General features: G+C 42.6%; 3 protein-coding genes across 3 annotated transcripts in view; 2 read left to right on the forward strand and 1 right to left on the reverse strand.

The window, feature by feature from the left end:
- nup188 (nucleoporin 188) overlaps nt 1-21,129 on the reverse strand; it is a 305,112-nt gene that overhangs the window by 108,848 nt on the left and 175,135 nt on the right. The gene's annotated exons all lie outside the window — the stretch shown is intronic.
- Nucleotides 1-21,129, forward strand: part of LOC308077923 (uncharacterized protein) — a 108,177-nt gene that overhangs the window by 47,910 nt on the left and 39,138 nt on the right. Inside the window, exons 8-16 of the mRNA XM_080418926.1 lie at nt 4,661-4,705; nt 6,704-6,757; nt 8,024-8,068; nt 10,115-10,168; nt 11,255-11,299; nt 14,327-14,380; nt 16,276-16,320; nt 18,798-18,851; nt 20,228-20,272. Of these exons, the coding sequence (XP_080275052.1) occupies nt 4,661-4,705; nt 6,704-6,757; nt 8,024-8,068; nt 10,115-10,168; nt 11,255-11,299; nt 14,327-14,380; nt 16,276-16,320; nt 18,798-18,851; nt 20,228-20,272 (441 nt within the window). The remainder of the gene's footprint in view (nt 1-4,660; nt 4,706-6,703; nt 6,758-8,023; nt 8,069-10,114; nt 10,169-11,254; nt 11,300-14,326; nt 14,381-16,275; nt 16,321-18,797; nt 18,852-20,227; nt 20,273-21,129) is intronic.
- LOC308078221 (chromobox protein homolog 3-like) lies at nt 25-660 on the forward strand (the record flags this gene model as incomplete). Its single annotated transcript, XM_080419344.1, has 1 exon — nt 25-660. One exon carries the CDS (start codon nt 25-27, stop codon nt 658-660), a length of 636 nt encoding a protein of 211 aa, XP_080275470.1.

Genomic DNA, 21,129 nt, shown 5'->3' on the forward strand with positions numbered 1-21,129 from the left:
GCGTGTTGAGCAGCCACCATCACCATGGGAAAGAAGTCTCATAAGCAGTCTTCGTCCTCCTCTGAGGAAGAGGAAGAGTATGTTGTTGAGAAAGTGCTGGACAGGAGGGTGATGAAAGGCAAAGTTGAGTTCTTCTTGAAGTGGAAAGGATTCCCTGAGGAACAAAACACCTGGGAACCGGAGAAAAATGTTGACTGTGCTGATCTCATTAGCGAGTTCATGAAGACTTACAATAAAAGCAGCGCTGGTGGCGGAGGGGCCAGCAGTGACGCAGGCCCCTCAGGGCGCACCAAGGACGGCAGTAGTTCCAAGAGGAAAAAGTTGGCTGACGAGACCCAAGACGTCAGTCGTCCCAAGAGGAACAAAACGGATGACGAGAAGAGCACGCAGACTAAGGCCAAAAAGACGGAGGATGGGGTCCATGAGGCACGTGGCTTTGAGAGAGGGCTAGAACCAGAGAAGATCTTTGGAGCCACTGATTCGTCTGGAGAGCTAATGTTCCTGATGAAGTGGAAGGGATGTGATGACGCTGACCTGGTGCCTTCCAAAGTGGCCAAGGTTAAGTGCCCACAGATAGTCATAGCTTTCTATCAGGAGCATCTCGCCTGGCCTGAAGAAGGTGATGAGTCTTCGTGTGCTGTGAAGACCCTTTCCACTTAAGAGACACCATGAGAAATTTTCACTCAAATGTTGTGCCTTTCATGTAAGCATCATAGTACAAGAGCCCACGGTGATCAGAAAGATCCAATATGACTGCAAAGGACATGGCAGAATTTGTTTTTGAGGTTTTCACAAATGTTTTAATGGCGGATCTACAAGCTACATGTGTCAATGATGCGTTGAGCTTGTAGATCTGCTATTTTCAAATGGCTAAAAGTTTAAATTGGGGCTTAAGTGGTTAATGTTTTTAATCAGGTGACACTGAGATACAAGGTTGGAAAGAATAAAAATAAAAATGTTTATGTTATGTCATAAGTAACTTTGTCATTTCTGTTTTTATTAGCTAGCTGTTTTGTCTTGACTGCTATTTATTATTGTGGGTGCTCATTTATTGTGGGTGCTCATAAATTGTTCCTAACACATTAGACATTATAAAAATGGCACATGTGATTATGTTTTTCAGTTTCACATATTATGACACCGTTTTGTGGTAGTAGTTCACCAAAGCAGTTAAGCAAATCATCGCAGCTCCCTCCCTTCCATGAGGAACAACACGTCATGTATTTTATTCCCATGGAATAAATCAAAAATAAAATCTCTTGGCTGAAAGTTTAATGATGAGGTTTAGGTATCATCATTCTAAACCTTATGTTGCTGCTGTTCTACATGCAGCCAACCAGTTGAAGAAATCACAGATTGAGGCTTTAACCTTTTGCTTTTATGACATTTCTGAGACCATTCATCTTTCATAAAAGGTGCTTCTAAACATCTATTCTATTGCTAGTTTGATCCTATGGTTTGATCACTTCAAATACTCTTTGATCATTAAATAACTAACCGGAAATAGCCGATCTACAAGCTCACAACACGTCGCGCTGCGACGTGTTGTGAGCTTGTACATCTGCTATTTTCGCTGCGCAACATGCTTCCATAGAAGACATGCTGGCTTCTATGGATTCCAAATGACTGAAATCAGTCATGGTGACTGAGAACTTAAATCCTTGTCTTCCCTTTCCATCAGAATGTGCTGAGTACACTGGTTCTCAACGTTGGGTCCGAGGACCACCAGCGGTCCACATGGGCCCTTGTAGGTCTGTAACTCTGAGAGTCTTCAAATATGTTGTACATTCAGAGTTAAAACAAGCAAAAAGAGTATTTTTACATTTGGGTTCCAGTTTAGTTTCAGTGACTCTCAACCTATTTTAATTTCAAGGGCCCCCAGTTTGATATGCATTAGGCCACAGACCCCCATTTGATGGTGGGACCCTGTACTACACTCTAAAATCCTGCAGTCTGAGAGACTGAGACTGAGTAAAGACCTGTAAGGGTCCACTTGGATGGACCCCTGGTGGTCCGCGGACCCGACGTTGCGAACCAGTGGCTTAGCGTGCCATGCATGGGACCTCTGCAGCTTAGTGAGGTGCGACAGGGGAAAAAGTGCTTACAGGGTGCTACTGGGTGAGCTGTTGTAAATGAAAGGCATTCTGTTGGCTTTATCTGATTGAACACACATGCTCGTTAAGCAAGTGGCATTGTAAACACGGGCGGGCCAGTGGGAAACAGCCGCTCTCATTAGCAGGGTTATAATGAGCGAGATAAGGATCTGAGATGGTCTGGCTATATAGGCCTGAGAGGCCAGGATTTAGGATCAGCCACAAGTTGCTCTGTGTGTGTGTGTGTGTCTTTTCAGTTCTGTCACATTGCATGGAACAGCAAATGTCAGAGTTCCAGATGGTTCATTTCAGTGTGGTAATACCAGGCCTTGGACTTGGTTCTTCTGTATGTGTGAGCCAGGAATTGAAATATGTGACTCTGTAAATGTTTGTTTGAATATTTTATTGACGATTTGTAAAGTTAGCAAGTTAAAAACACGCTAAATGGATGACACAAAAGGGTAATTGGTGTTCTTATGTTTCGACAAGATGCAAGAGTATGATGGGGTCTGTACTTTTTCAGAACAGATCTATCATGTCAAAGGCTACTAAATAGAAGGGAGGGGGGATACTGTATGAGAGAAAATCAGCTAAAAGAAAAGTCAAAGTGTGTGTACACAGCACAGCGAAGTAATTAGTAAAGTACTGTATGGTGGAACTGATGACGTTATGAAAAAAAGACTGGACAGTGGCAAGCAGTTTGAATATGAGACATCGGTGCACAAACATCTCCTTTATCTGCATCTCAGTGGTTGTCGAACTTTTTTAATTTCAAGGACCCCCATTTGGTTCCAGAGTACAAATGGAACCAAATGGACCTAGCCCGTATTTGTTTCCATTTGTACACTCACAGAGTTACACGCTCCATTTACCACCTCAAAGGGGGGTCCATGCATGGAAGGTGGACCCCACTTGCTATTTTACTACAGCCCTGACAGTCTCCCTCTAGTGGTCTCTGCAGGGAGATTTGGTTCATTTGGAACCACAATTTGGGTACTGATATACACCAACCGAGAGGTACATGGACAAGTCACGGGCTATTTAGCTTGAAACTCAGTATAATATAGAAAGATTTCAAAGCAAATGTAGTTGTGGATGCATACTGTAACAGCTGAATTCAGTCAAGCGCTGTGTGTGTGTGTGTGTGTGTGTGTGTGTGTGTGTGGTATCGCGCTGACAGTGACATGGTTATTATTGAGATGCTAATTGGAATCCTCAGAGAGCGATTGTGTAACATAATGATCCTCCGCTGCAGTCAGTCAGATGACAGGGCCCAGGCACCGTTCACAGGAACTTCTGGGAGTCTTGGATCGCTGCTCTTTAGGCTGTGGTTTAGGAAAACGGAACAACAGGAGTCTTTCCTTTTATATTCCTCTCTGCCCCCCCCCCCCCCCCAAGCTCTCTTTGCTTCTCTCCATTTCTCTATCAAAGTGTGTGGTTTAGGAAAGCATGTCCGCCCACCTTTTTGATTTCAATTTCTTTTTTTTCTTTTTCCCATTCATTTGTTGGAGGCCTGTGTTGCTGGAGTCAGCAGAACACTAGAATCCTCCTGTGTCTTCAGTGTAGTCTGGTCTAGTCTGGTGGTCTAGTCTGTTGGTAAATGTAAAGTGATCCTTGCCCGGCTTCACCAGCATCCTTTTCTTTCTGTGAACATGGCTAGTGGAAAAGTTGATACCACAATAACTAACCAGAATGTTTCCTTATGGCCCTCATGTTCGTCAATAGAGCGTCGCAGTTCCCGCCCACTTCCTGTTTTTTTTGGTGCCGGAAGAAAAAACTCAATGCATTTTTCCATTGACATTTCCAAAAATATTTATATCTATTAATTTAAGCCTCGAATCAAGCCATCATGACATGACATGAATCATGACCATAAACGTTTGATTCTGTGATTTTTTTTTGTTGAAAACGGCAAAACAAAGGGTATTTATTAAATATAGTATATCATATAATTAAATATTAAAAAAAAAAATCACAGAAAAAAACGTTTTATGGTCATGATTCATGTCATCTCGTGATGGCTTGATTCGAGGCTTAAATTAATAGATATAAATATTTTTGGAAATGTCAATGGAAAAATGCATTGAGTTTTTTCTTCCGGCACCAAAAAAAACAGGAAGTGGGCGGGAACTGCGACGCTCTATTGGTGTTTGCCTGTTGGTGTTAGTTTGAGCGCACATTACATTTCCATGTCAGTTAGCGAATGCAAGCTGTATTGTAGTTCTTAAGCCTGATTTAAACTTTGTTGCGCACCAGTGTCGCACGGCGGTACTACATGCGAAATATGGGCGATCTACAAGCTCACAGCGCGTCGCAATGCAATGTGTTGTGAGCTTGAAGATCAGCTATTTTCGCTCCGCAACGCCATCGTACGACAAAGTATGAAATACGGCTTAAATGGTTGCTAAGCATTATGTTCTTTTCATCTGTAGGACTCATTCCTTTAAGCTAATTTATGCTTTATGTGCATCATAGTGACTTGAAATAAATTACGCATTTCAACTGCCTTTTTGAATCATTGCTCTGTCCTTCAGCTACTAAGTTGATGTTTTGTTTCTTTCTTTCAGGGACAGAAAGGTCACCCTGGGCCCCCTGGTCTCCCTGGAGACGCTGTAAGTATCTTTTTTTTTAAGGTTACAATTTAACCATTTTAAACCCTAAACTAAAGTATATACTTTGTTGAACGTGGTCCCCCAAGGTTCTATCCTTGTGTGTGTGTGTGTGTGTGTGTGCGTGTGCGTGTGCGCGTGTGCGTGCGCATGTCTTGGAGAGCCGAACATGGCGGCCAGCAGCCAAATTTGTTCAGCTTGTTACAGAGCAGTGGTGAGCAGAGACATCTGACTGCAGCGCTGTGATACCACGTGACAGCTTCCTGTTTGCGACTTTTACAAGGTGTAGTTACGGACGGAAGAGTTTAGGGCTGCAATTATCAATTATTTTCTTTTTCAATCGACTGAATTATCGAGAAGCGCGTATTGTAAAAATGTGGATCGGCTATTTGAAAAAATGTTGGGTCGAAAAAAACTTTTGAAGCTTTTCGCCTATTATTACATTTATTAAATTGTCGATAATTTGTTCCTATTATCGATGAATCTCTCAAGACAGCTTGATAATCGATTAGATTGATTACGACCCCTAGAAGAGTTGTCTGGCTTAGAGGCTACCATCGTATCATCTTGGGCTTGACCCTGATGCTTATGTCCGTCTTTTATCTCTCTTTATCTGTCCCTCGTCTCACACTGTGTCTGGCTGAGTCGTGACACTGGAGGAACACTGTCCCAGTGAACCCTTTTGCTCCCTGGAACAAGTAGGAGGAGACTTGGCTCTGACTGTTCCCATCCAGGACAGCAGAGGCTATTTTAGTTCTGGAGCTTCCAGCCCCGTAGTGCCTAAATTAAAGGGCTATTTACAGCCACGCTGGGTCATCCACTACTACTCCGGAAGGGTCCCAGGGAAAGACCCTCTCTTGCCTTGTTGTCACACAGTGTGAGTGTGTGTCCCTTCTCTAATGCTGACGTCACCCGCAAAAGAGAGTTCCACTAAAGCGTGTGTGTTTTTCCTTTTCCTGTCGTGTGCACCCTCAAACGCCCCCACCTTTCCCATGAAGCAGCCTACTGCTGGTGACCAGGGGCCCTTCAGCGTGAATCACCCAAACATCACTGATTGAGTAATAGAGGCACAACTGTTTGGCAGCGCGTGCTGCCCAGCTCTCCAGAGCACAGGACAGCTGCTCTGTATAAACTGAGCATCCACTTTATTACTGTACTGTGACAGAAATGTCTCATATGGACGCACTGAGTTATTGATCCACTGCCTGGACCTTTGCCATCCTATACTGACTTGGCTTAACCACTACAACCCTATGACGTTGTGAGTTCTGATCTGCTAGATCTGCTGTTTTCATCAAAATGTTCACATATTTTTTCAGAATCTTAGCCTATTATGACACGCCCAGAATAGGGACACTAGAGTTAACGTGGTTAAATTGTATTGTATTCTATTCTATTGCACACCATGTATTGTATATGAAAGGCAGTGAATGATAGGTACTATAGTGTGTTTGAGGAAATTAGACATGCATTCATGCTCTAGGAATGTTGGCATCACCTGCCCGGCCCTTCTATGTGTTTATGTACATACTGTATATAAATATAAACACAAACAGATGACATAACTTATTTTGTCTATAAACACATTAGCCAAACATATATTTTTTAACTAATCTAATCTAACTAATTTCTTTTTTTTTTTTTTTAAAAGGTCTATAATGACATGCCAAATTATTTTGGTCGTCTTGTGTAAAGCAGCTCTTTCCTTCAAAACACATTATGGACCATTAAACTTCTACGGCAGTAGACCAGTCTGAGTCTACTGTCAGATATGTTGCACGGCCCCATGGACTTCACCTCCTGCCCCCCAGGGCTATTTGGCTTATTATGCCTCCCATCCCCACCCCTGTTCTTTCTCAAACTACCTGCTACCCTGCACAAAGACCTGTCTGTGTCTATGAGTCCATAATTTTCATCCCCCCCCCCCCCTCTCTCTCTCTCTCTCTTTTTCTCTCTCTCTCTCTCTCGCTGACTCTTTCTTCATCTTTCTATTCTCTGCAGGGTGAGCTAGGTCCGAGCGGAAGCCCAGGTGCCAAAGGTTATCCTGGCAGGCAGGTGCAGTAAATCCTCGGATGCTGTGCTGTGATTGGTGCAGTAGGCAGGGACCTGGGGTAGTGGACTAGTCTAGCCTGTGTGGCTGCTGTGTACACAAACTACAAATTAAAGCAATACTTTGACTTTTCCCCCCCCCCTATAAACTTCTCACCCTGTGAAGCCTTGAATTCATGAAGAAGTTTTGTTTGTGTCGCATTCCTTCACGGTGAATGAAGAATCCAAAAAACTAAGAGAATACTTAATGAATTGAAGAACGTAGGGGTCCAAGATTGTCCACAGCAAAACAATGTAAAACCTCCATTTATAAACTCCAAAACAACTGTTACAGTGCAATCCAAGTGTCTTGTATCCAGTCTGTGTCCTCATTACTTCCGAAACACCGTATTTTTGTACTATACTGTACCATTTAAGACACTTCCGGTGTAAACAGTGTCGTGCACGAACGAGGAACGAGGAATGCACGTGGGGATCAACGCGAGCTGAGTTCACATGCACACGCACAGGCACACTCCTTGTTGGTGTATGAGCCTGTTTATCCAGGAAGTATTTTAAATACTAAAGCTTCTGCAAAAATGTTTTGGAGTTTTGGAAGTAATGAGGACATGGACTGGATACATGACACTTGTTTTGGAGTTTCTAAACGTGAAGGAATGTGAAACAAGCTAAAATTCTCCATGAATTCAAGGCTTCACAGGGTAATTCATTGGTGAAAAGTCATTTTGGGGTTGAACTATTCATTTAACCTGTGTATCTCAGAGACAAGACAATAAACTGCATTTTGCGCAGTTGTCATAGTCAATTTGTAAATTAGATATCAGTCAAAATAATTAAAGAAATGTGTTAGAGGTGAGCTTGAGAGAGATTTCCATAACTTGTCCTACCAAACTTCTACCACTCTTCCAACAAGGCATCCAAGCTTGGTGGGGGATAGGGGAGATATTACGTTTTGAGCTTTAGGCAGTACTACTTGTCAACCAGTAGGTGTTTGCAGCTGGGGTTTGCAACTTTAAATGTTATAATAAAATAAAATAACATGCCAAATAATATGCCATTTGTGAGATTGTGCCACCGGAGATGACTTAAATCAGCGATAATAGTAATTTGTCATGAGCTACTTCTATAGTTGAAAGGTCATTCTGTAAGCACAGTGACCCATACATGTAGAGTGTTTTGGAAACAGTGTTTCAGTTTGTTTATCATCCACATCACCAATGTTAAGCCACTGAACTGCTGTTTCTGTTTTTTTGTTTTGTTTTGTTTTTCCAGGGTTTACCAGGGCCTGTAGGACCCATGGGGCCCAAAGGTGCTCGGGTAGGTGAACTTACATTCTTCCCTTCTATCTGATCTGTTGCCCTTTTGAGTGACTTTTAAATGACAAGGATACAAGCACGAGTTCTAGCTTTTACTATATAAAATACTATAAATGAGCTTATACATACTATACTATACTATACTATACTATACTAATCACTACAAAATCTACTTATTTTGTTGTTGTAATTGTGCTGCATACTGTGCAAATGCATGCTCATTTCATGCTTATGTTTGTGTTTACATGCATACATGTACACACATACAGTACACACATATGTACACATATACTGTACACAATACAGCCTTTTGTCCTTTACGCACATAATGTATTTTCATAAACACTTTAATAACATGGCATTGCCACCTACATACACACACAGACACATTTTACTAGAAACACACGTACACACGCATTCCATCAGTGTACTGTATGTAACTACTATTAGAATGCTAAACTTAGGACCCTACAGCGTCATGTAAACACTGTATGTCACTGTATAAAGCCTGTAAGTGAAAAACTGTAACTGTTGACACGCCTTCGCATACAAACACACACCCTTTAGGTACACAAACACAGACACACACACTCTGGCACAAACAGTGATTTTTATGTTGCCTTCCAATAAAGATTCTTTATCAGCACCCCCCTTGCTGCGCCAAACCCTTCCCTGCCCCCACATGCTGGAATTTCCTGTTTAAGCTCCGTATGAGGCCCCGCTAGTCCCCCCCCCCACCTCTCTCTCTCTCTCTCTCTCTCTCTCTCTCTCTCTCTCTCTCTCTCTCTCTCTCTCTCTCCTGTCACTGTCTCTGTCAGCAGCAAAGCTTCCTGTCCATAGCAACTCTTCTCATCTCTTCTTCAGTAATTATTGTGCTTAGAGCAAAGCATCTCAACTGAGGCCCACCACAGACTCTTTACCACAGCCCATGTCTCAGTCTTCCCTCCAGTGTGCCCACTGTGTGTGTGTGTTTGTTGTTGTTTTTGCTGTGCTTGTTGTTGTTGTTGTTATTTCCAGCTGTGTATTCCTGCGCGCCCACAGTCCAGTGAGATGTCTTTGCTATCTTCAGAGATCCCTGGTGTGAGGGTATGTGCCCTTGGACTACATCGTGGAAGCCCGCACCATGCAGTCCATGGGCATATACACTTTCTCCATGGAAGCCCACCCCCATCCACGCTGGACGCCCCCCATCCTCGCTGGACTCACACCCTTTGAGACCACCATTAATACCAATGGGATTGTGCCCAGAGATAGTGTAGAAGGCTTAGGCTATGTTCAGACTGGCAGCCCAGATCAGATTTTCGATCCAGTGTGAACAGCAAAAAAGATGTGTCTCAGTCTTCACACTCTTGACACTGAAGCCTGATAATTTATACTTTGTCGTCGGGTGGTGTCGCTTGGCGAAAACAGCAGATCTAAAAGCTCACGATACGTCACGATGGGAGCTTGTAGATTGGCTATGTCTGCGAGCGCCACCATCGTATGACCGAGTGTACGTTAAGCATGACCCCTTTACATTACATTACAGTCATTTAGCAGACGCTTTTATCCAAAGGGACTTACAGTGCATTCAACATAGGTAGGCAGGAAAACTACTAATCACAAGAAGTCTTAAGTGCATTCTCTTCTAAAGCAAGCAACTAAGAGTATACCTAGCGCTAAGGTAAAAGTGCAATATATCAACTAGCTACTTTCTTAAACAGATGAGACAAATAGGAAAATCAAATGAGCAAGAGCTAAAAAACAATACCTTTAACACAGCAGATAGGTGGACGATCTGAATAAACCTAATTATCAGATTTGAGAAACAAATCAGATTTGCCTGCAGTCTGAACAAAGCCTTAAGTACCCTTTTAGGCCTGGAATTGAGTCATGTTCATCCACTGTCTGTCTCTCTCTCTCTGCTTCCCTTCTCTCTGCCTCAATAAAGAAATCATGACAAAGAGAAAGGAACCGCCTCTGCTGTCCAATTAGATTGTACTTCTTGTATTTCATGTTCCCTTTCTCTCATTTTTCTTCTCTTTTTTTATCACCTTTCCCTCTACAGGGTTTCATTGGAATCCCAGGGCTTTTTGGCCTACCTGGAGCTGATGGTGAAAGAGTGAGTTCTACTTAATATGTGATACCTATTACGATATCTGTCTGAGACGGCACTGCTGTATAAGGTGTTGAGTCTTAAAAGGACTCTCCTGAAGTGTTTGAACTGCCTGAACTCCTCAAAGCTCCCTGTCTGTAAAACATGCAGCCATTACCCTACTTCTGACTAGTGCCAGAGGGTTACGTCAGTGTGAGGCAGGCTGTACCCAGAGGACCTTTCCCAGCCAGCGAGCTAGATGGGTCGTACAGCAGTGATTCTCAAATGTTTTAATTTCAAGGAATCCAGTTTGGCAGGCATTAGGCCCGCAGACCCTTACGGGTCCATTTGGTTCCATTCTGGTTCCGTTTGTACACTCAAAGAGTTACAGACCTGTAAGGTTCCACTTGGTTCCTAACTATGAATCATTTAGCTGGGGACCCCCTGGAACCCACTCGAGGACACCTGGGGGTGCCCGGACCGCACTTTGAGAACCACTGTCATACAGTACCCGGCCAGCTAGACAGATCTTACAATTCAATTCAATTCAATTTAAAGGGGCTTCATTGGCATGAGGAAACATTTGTTCACATTGCCAACAAAGCAAACATGAAACAAAACAAATATAAATCTAGTAAATGTATTTACACAAATAATTCAAATAATACATACAGTACCCAGACTACCCACACAGTTACATGTGTCAAACAGTACCCTGGCTGCACGCAAGAGCCAGAGTCAGTCTCTCTCTTCCAGGGGAAATGGGTGTTTGTTTAACAGATATACGAAAAAAAGCAATAAACCTCTCAGAATGAGGGAATGTTGGATAGGCTGCAATCAGATGGTTCTCCCATCTGTTAAAGCGAGAGCCAACAAAGGCTGAAGGTTCTGAGTTTTTAATGGTGTGTGGTGGTGTTGTTTTATTTTCATTCATTTTGTCATGTGGTGGAGAAGTGCGTGGCGATTTGATTACTGCATACATAAGGTCCCTCTGCCTTTCTCTTTCTCTGTCTCTCTTGTTTGCTGTCTTCTATTTCTTTTTTTTACCTTGTTGCTCTATCATTCTATGTCTGCATTCTGTTCTCCCTTCTTCTTCTATCATTTCATTTTCAGGGCAATGCCGGTGAACCAGGGAAGAGGGGCAAGATGGGTAGGCCGGTAAAGTTTTGTCTCAACATACTTTATAGATAATCCTTTTCTATTATAATGATGTGTGTGTGTGTGTGTGTGTGTGTGTGTGTGTGTGTGTGTGTGTGTGTGTGTGTGTGTGTGTGTGTGTGTGTGTGTGTGTGTGTGTGTGTGTGTGTGTGTGTGTGTGTGTGTGTGTGTGTGTGTGTGTGTGTGTGTGTGTGGGGTTTAGGGATAAAATGTTAAATACAATAAGTCAGAATGAAGTTAGGAATCAAAATGAATACAGGTAGCAGATTACTTACAGTGCACAGTTTTACATACAGCTTACGCACTGTATACACTGTATATACGGTTTAATTATATATAAAATAAATTGCCGGTAAATTAAGTGGTTGCTAAAGCTCAGTCCTGCTAGTATACATGTATAGTAGGATGCTTAAGTTCTACATTTACGCCATTGTTGGCACCCTTATTCAGTCTCTCCATGGTTTACGTAATGGAGGGGTTAATTGTAGGTCCTGCTAACTGCCTATGTTGACATGTTGGATGTAACAAGAAAGGGCTTTTGTTGGAAGGAGAGGCCTTTGGTTTTCCCAAGGTGGAACCAAGCCATAGGTCCTGTTCTGTGTGGTAGATGGACTCCCTGCTGAGCTCATCCTGCAGCTGTTGCTTATTGGCTTTTCAGTAAATAAGACGTTTATTGACGGAAACATCTGAACACACGCAAACCCAGTGAGGGAATTGTTTATGTGGGAGCTGATAATTGCACTTGTCTGTGCAACAAATGTGATGTGTTAAAGGCTAATTCAGACCGCTGCGATTGTTCTCTGCAACATTCGAATTTATGCTCCGACAATCTACAAGCTCACAATGCGTCACGAATGTGACACTTTGTGAGCTTGTAAATCAGCAATTTTTGCCACGCAACGTTATACGATGAAGTATAAATCGGCTTAAAATGGTTTCATCTCACCGTGAAACTTGACTGAACTTGAAGGCGTTATACGTCTATGGATTTCATATTGTGTACTTGTGTTTGTTGTGCACGTGATGAGGGAACTAGGATGTAGGAGGAGACTTAAGGATGTGGCTCTAGCAAATAGTATACTTGTGAAGAGGGGGTAGTCTCTCTCTCACAGAACTATGATCACGTCTTCCAATATGGCCAAAATTATGGTATAAGCTACAATACTCTCTGTTTATCTCCAGACTAGCTTACTGTGGGAACTGCAGTAGTGTGGTTGACCTCATAGAATTTGGGAGGTCTTTTTTCTAAGCCCAGGGCAGCTGATAGCTGCAGGCACCAGGGACATCATACTTACAGTATCCCAGGACCTGTGAAGGCCAGGCTTGATCTGAAGACTCCTCCTTCCCTCTCGTCCTCCAGGACACAGAGAAGAAGGCACTCAAAGATAAACATAGCTCACGGAGGGCTGCCTCCACAGCCAGACACTTCATGATAGAAACAGGGTTCCCAAAACTTTATCAGCTTGAGACCCAAAAATATAAATGTGTTGTCTGTTGAGACTGATTGTATTTTAGCTGTGTGTGTGTGTGTGTGTGTGTGTGTGTGTGTGTGTGTGTGTGTGTGTGTGTGTGTGTGTGTGTGTGTGTGTGTGTGTGTGTGTGTGTGTGTGTGTGTGTGTGTGTGTGTGTGTGTGTGTGTGTGTGTGTGTGTGTGTGTGTGTGTGTGTGTGTGTGTGCGCGCGTGCGCGTGGCTCCAAAGCCTACATTGAGGACCAGTGCCCTAGATACATGCCCTGAAACCCTTAGCGCCATTAGCTCTTTCTTCAGGAACATTAAGTTTACGACTTCCCATAGCAGAACCATCCATTAGCACAGTTCAGATCAGTCTCATTTAGTCCCAACTGGACTAAATGGTCCCTGCTTTAAAAAAACGTTCATAGTCAGACTAAATACAGCCATTTACTGTCCACACCCAGTGCTGCTACTACAATATTTAATGCTCATAATAGAACAATTATCTACCAAATTTGTACGTATTTCAAAGGACTTGATGTGTAAAGTTATATTTAACAAAGTGAAATATATGTAATTACTGTGCACAGCTGGGCCTATGTGTAGTCTAAGTGTGAGATCTTGTGCCCAGTAAATGTTGTGAGATTTTCTGGCTTGCATTATTGACAACTCGACAATTTATAAGAACTCTATTTACTTTTGTGCTGCAAGGGTGCGGTCACACCGAACTTTGATTCTGCCTATGCGGCGGATTCTGCCAATGTTTTTCAATGGGAACAGAGTTTTTTTTTGGCGGAAATCCGCGAATGCCAACAAACCACGCGGTTCCCATTGAAAAGCATTGGCAGAATCCGCCTAACAATGGAATGGGATTATATTAAAAAACTAAAAACACTCATACATAGCCTCACAGTGTAAACTATTGGAGAACAATTCAACTGTAATACAACTGAATATCAATTCTGCAGAACTGTTCAACCTCTTCAACTTTATTTGGCACAAGTTTACAGGTGTAAAAGAGTGGGTGGAATAATGTTTTGCACAAGCTTCCCACAAATTTCATTTTCATAAATATAATAATAATACAATTATTAACACAGTCTCTTGCAAGTAAAGACAGCACATACTTTAGCAGCAGATATCAAATATGTAATAAGTGTGTGGTAATGGAATTTAGTAGCCTGCCATGTGGCAGGAGCCTATCTCCTGTTTCCTAGCCATGTACAAGTACACCCCCTTGACATGTAGTATGTAACTTACCCCCAATCCAACCATTGATACTGAATGCCAAACAGGGAGGCACTGGGTCCCATTTTTATAGTCTTTGCTATGATCTAGCCAGGGGATTGGAGGAGGCGGGGGGGGGGGGACCTCAGGGCTGACACTCTAACCACAAGGTCACTGAGCTGGTTTTGGGTGCAGTATATTCACAGTACATATACATGAAGTTGCACTATAAGAATTTAACAGTGTTTTTAAGTGTGTCTCTGGTGCAGGGCAGGTGTGTGGCGGGGGGATCTAGCTGTCCCAGGACAGTGTGGAATAGGATATAAAAGCCAGTATGTCTCTTTTCAGGGGTTTCCAGGTGACTTTGGGGAGAGAGGACCTCCTGGACCAGATGGGGACCCAGTATGTCACACACACACACACACACACACACACACACACACACACGCACACGCACTCATGCATGCTGACACACACACACACACACACACACACACACACACACACACACACACACACACACACATGCATGCTAGCACACACGCGCATTGTTTCTTAGATTAAGTAGTTTACTATATTAATATCTATATTCAAATGTACAGCAGTTGCTAAAACTGGGTGGAAAGAATTTGCAGGTTTTTTTATTATCATACAATGAAATATATTCGTCTCATTTCCCCAATGAAGCTTAAGGCCTCATTGGAGAAAATGTGGCTGTGCCCATTATTTACATCATCGCTCTTAGGAAATACGCTACATTGGAAACTTGTAGGCCCGCAGAATTTTGCAGGCCTGGCGGTAATTTGTGGCATGCTTGGTAAACATGCCCCAGAGGAGAGAGACACTCCCCTGATGTTTTACACACTGGGAATTTCCTAAAGGGGCATTTCTGCTGCTGGGAAAGACATCTGTGAGTCAACTAGGTTCATAGTAAATCCTCAGTGTTTAATTGAACTCTGAGAGTGTGCAAATGTAACCAAATGGACCCATAAGGGTCCAATACGGTTCCATTTAGTTACATTTGTACGCTCTCAGAGTTACAAGTGGATAAATTAGTGCTGAGGATTTTACTGTGTTGGCTCTGTTTTGTTTGAAGTTAGGTTTTTAAGACTGCCAGACCAGCTTTACTGCTGAAGTGTAATTGGCGTGGTGTTTCAAAACCATGCTTCAAACTCAGACCTTTTCAATTTAACCCTCATGTGAAATTGGCCACACAAATGCACGCACGTGCGAAAACACACACACACACACACACACACACACACACCCCCACACACACACACACACACACACAGTCACTCACTCACACACTCACATGCACGCACACACTAATAATTCGATTATTTTTGAATAATCAAGTCTAAATACTAGGCCAACCCATTGTCTTGTCAGCCCATTGATGATTCTGACAAATTAAATTAAAAAAATAAAGAATAATTAATCACAGCGTTTTTCAGTGTCATTAAAGGAACATTTGAATGCTTTTGAAATGAAGCAATAAACATCAACAACTTGCTCTTTTAGACAGTTTGAAGTGGACTTATCATAAACGTGCTTCAGAGTTCAATGATTGAGGCTCATGAATCCTCATGAATCCAATATGCACACTATGTAGCTACCTCTGCAAGCTACTGTAATATATTCTTGCCATTGCTGTAGTCCAGAGTTCAGGTTCGTGCAAAATGACACAACACTGCATATCAGATTTAACGATTTTAGGTTTAGTTAGAGACCACTCCTGTTGTCCTCTGCTGCTCGCTCTCTCGCGCTCCCTCCCCTCACCCTCTCTTGTTCTCTCTCCTTCTGTTTGTCTCTCTCTCTCTCTGACTCTCTCACACAGACACATTTTCTGTCTGCTGGTGGGCACACAGCAGGACAGTGGGCTCAAGTCCCCTCCCACCTGCACCTCACACACACACACACACACACACACACACACACACACACACATATACGGGTGTGCGCACACGCGCAAGCACATACATACACACACACACACACACGCACATATGCACGCGCGCGCACACACACACACACGGGTGTGCACACACACGCAAGCACATACACACACACACACACGCACATATGCACGCGCACACACACACACACACACACACACACACACACACACACACACACACACACACACACACACACACACACACACACACACACACACGCACACACAGCCCCCTCTTATAAGCTCGGATGAACACTGAACCTCTATTCTGTGCATGTTTGTTTAAAAAAGAGCCAATAACTCTAGAAACTCCTTCCTCTCTTCATCTCTCTCCTAGGGTGAGCTCGGAGCCCCTGGTCCTAGCGGAGTTCTTGGACTTATTGTGAGTACAGGAGAGTTTCTGTGTGCTGGCACTTTTCATATCTGGGTTGTTGTAACCTCTGTTTAAAGCATCCCATTATAACATACATTTAACCCCAAAAAATCACATACAGTCAGGGATCATTCAAGACAATTACTCACAGAATATTACTGCTTAGTTTAGATGACATTTTCAAGTACCGGTGAACCCCAACATCCAAATGAACCTTGTCATCCCTATTTTTGACTTGTTTCCTTTTTTTTCCTTGAAAAGTTGCAACTGATTATGAGTTTCTGGATTGGCTATTTTTGAATAGCCGAAGTATAAAATGGGGCTTAATTGGTTAAACTGTGTAGGAAATTAACTCGGCTACAAAAAACAGAGGATGTGTTTTGAAATCCATCAGCCAGCGTGGCAGAGGGGTGAGGACGTCAACTTCCTGCCTGCAGACCTAGAAGCTGCTCAAGAAGTCCCTCCCACTTCATCACTTGACAGCGTACTATAAATGATCTTGCGAGCGTCAATCAGCAGTGCTTAACAAGGAGATGGGGTGTCTTTCTAGAATGTCTCTAATTGCTCAGCCCAGCAACCACATAATGGCATCTGATTATAATGTGTCGCTGTTTTCTCCTGTCATGTCCCATCTTTCCCCATCCGGACCACTCCTTCCTCTATTCTTGGCCACCAGTGGTGGTGGCAGGCCTGTAATTGGGACCTGATTACAGCTGTGCTCTGGGTTCCATCCATGTCCACTGTGTCAGGATAGAGAACAACAACACTGAGCCGTATTCCAGGGATAAAAATATATGAGCTACTAGCCAGAGGGACAGACCTCCACCTCCTAGAGTCAGTGGTGTGATGTGTTCTGTATGTCTTCTGTGACATGCTACGGTGTCATACTGTGGTTGGTAGGTACTAGACAGACAGACAGACAGATAGATACTATAGTTTAGATAGATAGAATGATAGATCACCATGCGTATTGGTCAGTGGTCAATGGTTACAAGATTGGTTTAAAACTAGTTTGCTTCCTCAACAACTACTACAACAACACACTTAATTCACACATTCTGCCCAATAAATACATTTATCAAGACTCTTTGCTGATGAACACTACTTAGTCTGGTCTTAGATAGATATTGCTGTTGTTTGGTTTCCCAGTATTCTCTCATGTACTAACAACACTATTCTAAAAAGACCCTAGAGGCCACAACTGGCGCTAGCGAAGAAGTCATGGGGTCACCCAAAATCAGTTCATCCGGAAATCTTATGAGATTATGAGATAGCTTGTGTGGAAAGGTAAGATATTTTAACCTGAAGGTGGTGCTAGACACTCGAGCATAGGTTGTGGGAGTCACTTGAATAGTTAGATTTAATTTTCCTGGGAGCATGAATGTACTTTAATGTACATGAATATCCTATTTTCATGAGAATCTCAAATTAGATTTTTTTAGAACTTTGGCCTAATGGTGGCACTACAGGAAGGGCCATGGGGTCAACTAAATTGGTAGAGGCCATCCTCAGGGGTTTATGAAGGTGCATAGAAAGTTCTACCGTAATCCAGCCAGGGGTTTTTGAGATTACGTTATTTGAGACCAGATTGGTCTACGGACCGACAGACTGCCAAACCAAGCGACCTACGGACTGACATAATCCAGCCTTAACCACTTAAGCCCCATACAGTACTTTGTCGTATGACAAATAGCTAAAATAACAGATCTACAGGCTCACATGCAGAGCGTGTAGATCTGCTATTGTTGCTATTTTAGAATTTTTATAAAACTTTTTTAAAAGAATCCTTTTCTTTTTTTCAGTTTTCTCTTTTAAAAAGTTTTTAAAATGTCGGAAAACTTTAAGGTATAATTACATACATAGCCATATAGATCCGGCAGGTTGAAGTGATTTTAAAGCCCCGCCGCAATTTAAAACATCTGTCTGCTTTGACAGCATGCTCTTTGTGGATATAAAAATATGCATTATTGCATATTATATGCTTTTTCATTGAGCCTGCTGTAATTCCTTCACTTCACTGCTGCTGCTGTCAGTGATGCCATGTGTTACCGCAAGCATTTATGCATTAGATTCACAACAGATAATCTATGAAACTGAATTGACTCCAGACACTTGGCTACCCTAACCATCTACTACTGTATCCACTCCTCCACTCCCGGATTTGATTGCTTAGTATAAATATTCATTATTCTGGACTGTATCCGATATGACAGCTGTGTGGATGAAATGAAAACATGGAATGAGAGTTGCTGTTTCTGTGTGTGTGTGTGCGCACGTGCTTGCTCACGTGCGTGTGCATGCTTGCACCCATGTGTCCGAGCATGTGTGCGTGCGTGTATGTGTGTGTGCGTGCATGTATGTGTGCGTGTGTTTGCATGTGGATATCCATGTGTGAAAGGTGGGGGAACCTGAGCCCAGCCTAGTTTGTGCACACGTGTGATATCACAGAGAGATGTATTGTTGTTTATCTCCTCTTCTGGCATCAGGGTGATATGGGACCTGCTGGAGAGATGGGACTTCCAGGACCTAGTGGACTGAAGGTAACACACGCAAGCACGCACACGCACACGCACACACACACACACACACACACACACACACACACACACACACACACACACACACACACACACACACACACACACACACACACACACACACACGCACACTCTCTGTCACCTCCCATCATTCCAATTCACTGTTCATGGCAGTTTGCATGCCAATCAGTAATGTTTCAGGAAAATGATGTTCATCGCAGCAGTCAGTATAGTAAGTTATTGTTCTCCTTGGTCTGTTTATGTTATGCAGGAAGTGGGTGCTGATGAATCCGGCCAATTTGGCTGCATCATCTGATTGTGTGCGCGCGTGCACAGGGTTGGGGGAGGGGCTTAAGTCAGAGAAACCTCCCCATGGCCATTTAGCTTCTTTTCAAAACAGGAAATCAACACAAGAGCCTGAGTGATGAATGATTAGTTCCCTGCTTCAACTCTGCAATGCCCTTAATGTCATACTGTGTAACCTTTTCAATTAAACAAGTTATTTTTTATATCTTTCACTGGTATTTTTCCACAATAACCATTCCACATAATTGTGTTTTATGACAACTTATTAAACAATATTTTGGAGTGTCTGCCCCTTGCGCCAAAATGACACAGGGAACGGAAATATACCTGAATTTATGTACTTATTTATTCATTTTAAAGTTGATAAATACCATTTCTGAAATCAACTGGGCACTAGGACCCTGCAGCATTTGTTTCGTAGCGTTACTTCTGCTTCAGATGCTGTAATGACAACAGAGCAACCAGTATGATTTTACACAATTACTTTGCTGTATGACAAAGAGCAAAAATATTTTCAAATGTTTTTGTCAATTCTTTGCCATTTTGGCCTATAATTACGTATGTCCAAACTAGGGATGCCAGGTGGAAAGTGAAAACGAATGGCTCTTTTCTGCTACGAAGCCAGAACCTTCCAGAAGGTGAATCTTTCCAGAACCTGTGAAGTTCTGTGATTGTTTATGTTTTTCCCCATTATAACCACAACCATCCCTGAAGGGGAAGGTAGGCCATGAAAAAAACCCTCATAAAACAAAGCGAAAATAGAAATAATAGCAGAGCTTGTAGATCTATTAATTTACCAATTTTTTATACATTTTCAGCATACGTTCTGAGTTCTGGGCTCCTAGAATTCAGGGTTTGTAACACCTCTTAAGCAAATTAGGTCCTGACTGAGAACCTTATCTGAAACCAATCCGTAGCGTATGGAAACAAATTCGTAACCTGTGAAATGGAATGATTCACTTCTTCTAGTCCAAACGAACCCTTAATAAAGATTGTGCTTTAAGGTTACCCTGCAAGGCGGTACATGGGTCAGTCCCTTCCTAACTCATGTTTGTTTGTTTCTTTTCTCTCAGGGGGTATCCGGAAACCCAGGAGAACCAGGACTGAAAGGTGATAAGGTGATCTGAATATTCCCGTTATTGGCCTGTTTTTAATTAGCATGTGACTGATATGCACTCTGTTGATCCCTGGCAATCTGTGCCTGGCTTGTATACTGTACGTACAGTGCAACATGCTTGTATACTTTACATGCTGTACAGTATAACATGCTTGTATACTGGTATACGTACAGTACAACATGCTTGTATACTTTACATACTGTACAGTACAACATGCTTGTATAATGGTATACGTACAGTACAACATGCTTGTATACTTTACATACAGTACAACATGTTTGTATACTAGTATATGTACAGTACAACATGTTTGTATACTGTACATACAGTACAACATGCTTGCATACTGTATGTACAGTACAACATGTTTGCATACTGTATGTACTGTACAGTACATCATGCTTGTATGTTTTACATACAGTACAACATGCTTTGTATGTTTTACATACAGTTCAACATGCTGCCTGGAACCTTGGTCGTCCATTATGGGCAAGTTACTCAAGTTACTCTTTACTTATTACTCCTAATTAAGAAATTATCAAATTAATACCACCACCTCCAACCACTAACGTACTCTACCATACAGATTGGTTAAAATAATGTTGTATTTATTGAAATACGTTTCAGATTTCATCTGTCGGACATGAGGCGTTTGTGTGTGGGTGTGTGTGTGTTTGTGCGCACGCGCGTGTGAGTGCGTGCGTGCGAGCGTGTGTGAGTGTGGTAATCACCATCAATCCGTTCTCTAAAGATAGAGCCATACCACATGAAGACGCTGGCTCATGACTGTGGCCATGATTTGTGATGTCAGGCAGTGTAATGGATCAGATTGTGTGTGTGTTAATGGGTGGGAAGCT

This window comes from Gymnoscopelus braueri (assembly GCF_963280865.1).
Source record: "Gymnoscopelus braueri genome assembly, chromosome: 22".
Taxonomy (NCBI): domain Eukaryota; kingdom Metazoa; phylum Chordata; class Actinopteri; order Myctophiformes; family Myctophidae; genus Gymnoscopelus; species Gymnoscopelus braueri.